The 4246-nt window shown below is 35.5% G+C and overlaps 1 protein-coding gene across 1 annotated transcript in view; it reads left to right on the forward strand.

Annotated features, from left to right (window-relative positions):
* Positions 1-4246, forward strand: part of ctnnbl1 (catenin, beta like 1) — a 50375-nt gene that overhangs the window by 15402 nt on the left and 30727 nt on the right. The window contains exons 9-10 of the mRNA XM_016568100.1: positions 961-1019; positions 1885-2033. Of these exons, the coding sequence (XP_016423586.1) occupies positions 961-1019; positions 1885-2033 (208 nt within the window). The remainder of the gene's footprint in view (positions 1-960; positions 1020-1884; positions 2034-4246) is intronic.

The raw sequence follows: 4246 nt of genomic DNA on the forward strand, positions 1-4246 counted from the left end.
AATCCACAAGTAATCCACACCACTCCTGTCCATCAGTTAACATCTTGAGAAGTCAAAAGCTGCGTGTTTGTAAGAAACAAAACAAAACTTGTGGATTATTGAGGTGTTTTTATCAGCTGTTTGGACTCTCATTCTGACGGCACCCATTCACTGCAGAGGATCCATTGGTGAGCAAGTGATGGAATGCTACATTTCTCCAAATCTGATGAACAAACAACATCATATACATCTTGGATGGCCTGAGGGCGAGTAAAAATTCAGCAAATGTTCATTTTCGTTACATTTACATTATCTACATTATTCAGCTGAATTCACATATATATATATATATATATATATATATATATATATTACAGTCAAAACAAAAAAGTATCGTTGGAGGTCACTGATTTTCATGCCAAAAATATGCTGTGACTTTTTGTACTGATGTGAAAAGGCCTTTTCTCTTAACAGTATTTAAAAGAATAGTTCATCAAAATGGGCCATCCAGGATATCCTATTTTTTAATCAAATACAGTACTGAAATGATAAATCTTATGTAATGTTTGTTATACTAATGTGAGGTGGTTGTAAATTGTTGTTTTTCACTACTACTGTTTGACTAACTCTTTGTTTCCTTTAAAATGCATTGATTTTGCCATTAAAGTAGCCAGAAATTCAACTTATTAAACATGTTTTTTTATTATTTAAACTTACTTAAAACAAAGTCCAGAAAATTAAAATGGAATACATTGCATTTGGTAAAAAATCAAGCTGATTTCATACTCATGCTGTGATGTATGACTTTAGTAATGGAACTCAGTACCTGCATTTATCACATGCACGTCTCTCCCTCTAGGCTTTATTAACACACTGAACTAACATTCATCATCTTTGCTCTTCATGTCTGTCTCTCTCACTGATTTCTGTCCTCCCACTCCTCTCTCTCTCTCTCTCTCTCTCTCTCTCTCTCTCTCTCAGAAACGAGGGAGCTGTTGGGAGAAATGGACGGGATTGATGTACTACTGCAGCAGCTCTCAGTAAGACCGTCTCTCTCTGTTTCTCTGTGTAAGAGCAGCAAACCTTGTCTGAAATCACAGTGTGAGACTCTTTAGAGATCATCATGACCCAGAACATACGGCCGGCTTCATTCATTCTGCTCCACGCTGCTGTTTTCTCTTTTCACAATCGTTTTAACATCCCTTTGATGATGTTTGTGTGTTGCACAACATGACCAGACAACGTTTAATTTAAACACATATCTGTGTAATAAAATAAAGAGAGGGTATTGTTTTGTTTTGGCCTGAACAAATAAGATTTATTTTTATTCTTAATTAACATTTAATGCTTAATTTTCATCACAATAAAGCACAGTGTGCTCCTAAACTCTTTATAACTTTGTATAACTCTATTTATTTTCTTTCTTTTTCTCTCTCCCTCTCTCTCTCGCTTTGTTTTTATATAATGTTTTTTTTATTCACTAAAATTTTGTATTTTATTAACATTATTACAAGGTTATTAAGCTCAATGTGCTCCTAAAATCTGTCTGTCTGTATCTATCTCTCTGACTATTTCTATCTGTCTGTCTCTCTCTCTCTCTTTCTTTCATAAAATTTTTTATACATTAAACTTTTTACAAGAATATTGTTCATGCTTCTTTTTCATGACAATTAAGTACAATGTATTCATTAAATATTTATAAAAGGCTTAATTTTTTCTTTTTTCGTTATTAATTAAATAATGAATTACATTTTTATTCATAAATGTTTTTTATATTAATTATTAAATTTTTAAAAAAAGTTATTGATAATGCTTGGTCTTGATGACAAGCACAATGGTGCTCCTAAAATCTTCATAAAAGGCTTTATTCATTTATTTACATTTACATTTTTTTTCTCCTCACAGGTGTTTAAGCGTCATAATCCAGCCACGGCGGAGGAACAGGAAATGATGGAGAATCTGTTTGATGCCCTCTGTTCCTGCCTCATGCTTCCAGCCAATCGTGATCGTTTCCTCAGGGGGGAGGGGCTTCAGCTCATGAACCTCATGCTCAGGTGCGTCTCTGATTGACAGCTACAGTTTGTTCCCAAAGTTACTGATTTTATTTAATTTTATTTTCTAAATATTTAATATATTTTTATTTTTGTGTTATTTAATTTTTTATGCTTTTTATTTTTCCTATTTGTCCTGTTCTCTCTCTCTCCGCCACTCTGTTACTCTCTGCGTCTCCTCTTTGACATGTGAAATATTTTCCCGAGGCGTAGATAAACTGTTGTTTGTCATTGGCGGATGAAGGAAGTGCCAGTATGATGGACAGCTACATTTCCCTTGAGCGAGGCCATGATCGTCAGCTTCCGTCTGTACAGGCCTCTCTCGTGGAGCACTTTCAGACTCCAACATGCTGTTTATATCAGTTTCTTGTTTTATATACACCTGGAGAAATTCATTCAATATCCTCCTTGACTTTTAAGAACAACCAATGAATGTGTAAAATGAAAGTGGACTGTTGAGAAAAAGAGACAAAGGCTTCGTGAATGAACATCAGTTTTCTTTTTCTAAAACGTACAGAAATGAATTCTGCTTGTGTTTCTTGAAGTCCAAGGTTTTCGCTCTCAAGTCCAATTTTAGCCAAGGCAGGTTTATTATGGAGCCAGATCGGCCTCAAAAATAACACATTTGCAAAACAAAATTCATAAATGCACAGCACAATTTACATTTACAAAATCCGATTCGTAAATTCAAAACACAATTCATAAATACACAAGTAAAAGCATAAATATTTCCCCAAATGCTCACACAAATGCATCTTACCAGACTTGATAGGCGAGTGCAGAGACTTGTGTGTGTGCGGGATGCGGGAGAAAAAAATGATTCACGGTACTCCCGCAAAATAGAAATATCTAAACATAAAATATCTAAAACAAATAAATTGTTATTCATCTATTGCACAAACGCAACATGAACTAATATAAATATAAACGATTAACAGTTGCAAGCGTATGCAGAGGTTCTATTTAGGCTATAACACGTGTTTGCAGCGTTGGGCAATGCAGTGCTGAAATCTGCGTGCTCACGAATCCTCTCATTATAACACACGAATTGTAGACATTATGAAAGATTCATTATGCTTATATTTATTGTGTTATAACAGAGATTTGTGAGATGATATAACTATGAACTGAGATGTATTTTAGAGACCATAAATGCAGCGCTCTTTGCTGGCATTCTGTCATACTGTAATAACACGCAGTTGTTCTATAGAACGTGGGGCTAAGTGGAGCTAAGCTAGGCTACTAAACTGTTGTTAAGCTAATTGCTAACAGGATGTTAGCATCTACACGTCGAGACTTTTAATTTAGTTATTGGAGATTGCGAACATTCGCGTACCACACACCTCGCGACCCTGAGTGTCTCTGTGAAAAGAAGCCAAACAGAACAAACCAGCAGGAGACAATACCGTCATCTTTCTCCTTTTATTCTAAACACAGAATGAGAACTTACACAGGCAAGGCCATATCGCCAAGTGCCTCCCCTACACATCTCTCTCCATGACGGTGACAGCCACACTTTTTATAACAAGGTAGTAAATGAACCAAACCCACCCGAACTAACTTGGAACATAAACACAAATAACATTGCTAATGCAAAAACCCAACCATCTTGCTTAATTAACACATAAATCAACTCTAAACAAATACCCATAATGCACCTGGCTGCTAGCACTCACTGCCGGCTCATTACAATACCAAACCATGCACGCAGCAGCCGCTTGCTTTAGTTAAAAATAACAGTGTTCTGTGAATGTTGATGCTTTAATAATATAGAGACTATTATAATTATTATAATATATATATAGACACACATATATAAATATATATATATTAGGTCTGGGCAAGTTAATGTGTTAAAGCATTAATTAACGCAGACAATTATTTTATCGCGCATTAACACAAAATAATAATTATTATTTTGAAAGTCCGTTGTCATAACGCGTCTCAACCAATGAGAGCATTTGGGGTGGACCTAAGACTGCAGCAGCGCTCCCGATAAAATTATTTAGGCTAAGCATCAACATTCACAAACCACTGTTCACTGTTATTTTTAACAGAAAAGAATGCAATGAGCTCGTAATCATGACTTCATAAGTGAGAAACAGGAAGTTTCCGATAGCACGTGAAGGCAGAAGCGCTCTCGCTCAGCACAGTGCATCGTTTTGTTAACTTTGTGGTTTATTATTTTGAGTCGTTTGGGACGTGGTAACACACGG

Source organism: Sinocyclocheilus rhinocerous, unplaced genomic scaffold, assembly GCF_001515625.1.
Source record: "Sinocyclocheilus rhinocerous isolate Xijiao unplaced genomic scaffold, SAMN03320098_v1.1 scaffold1462, whole genome shotgun sequence".
Lineage (NCBI taxonomy): Eukaryota > Metazoa > Chordata > Actinopteri > Cypriniformes > Cyprinidae > Sinocyclocheilus > Sinocyclocheilus rhinocerous.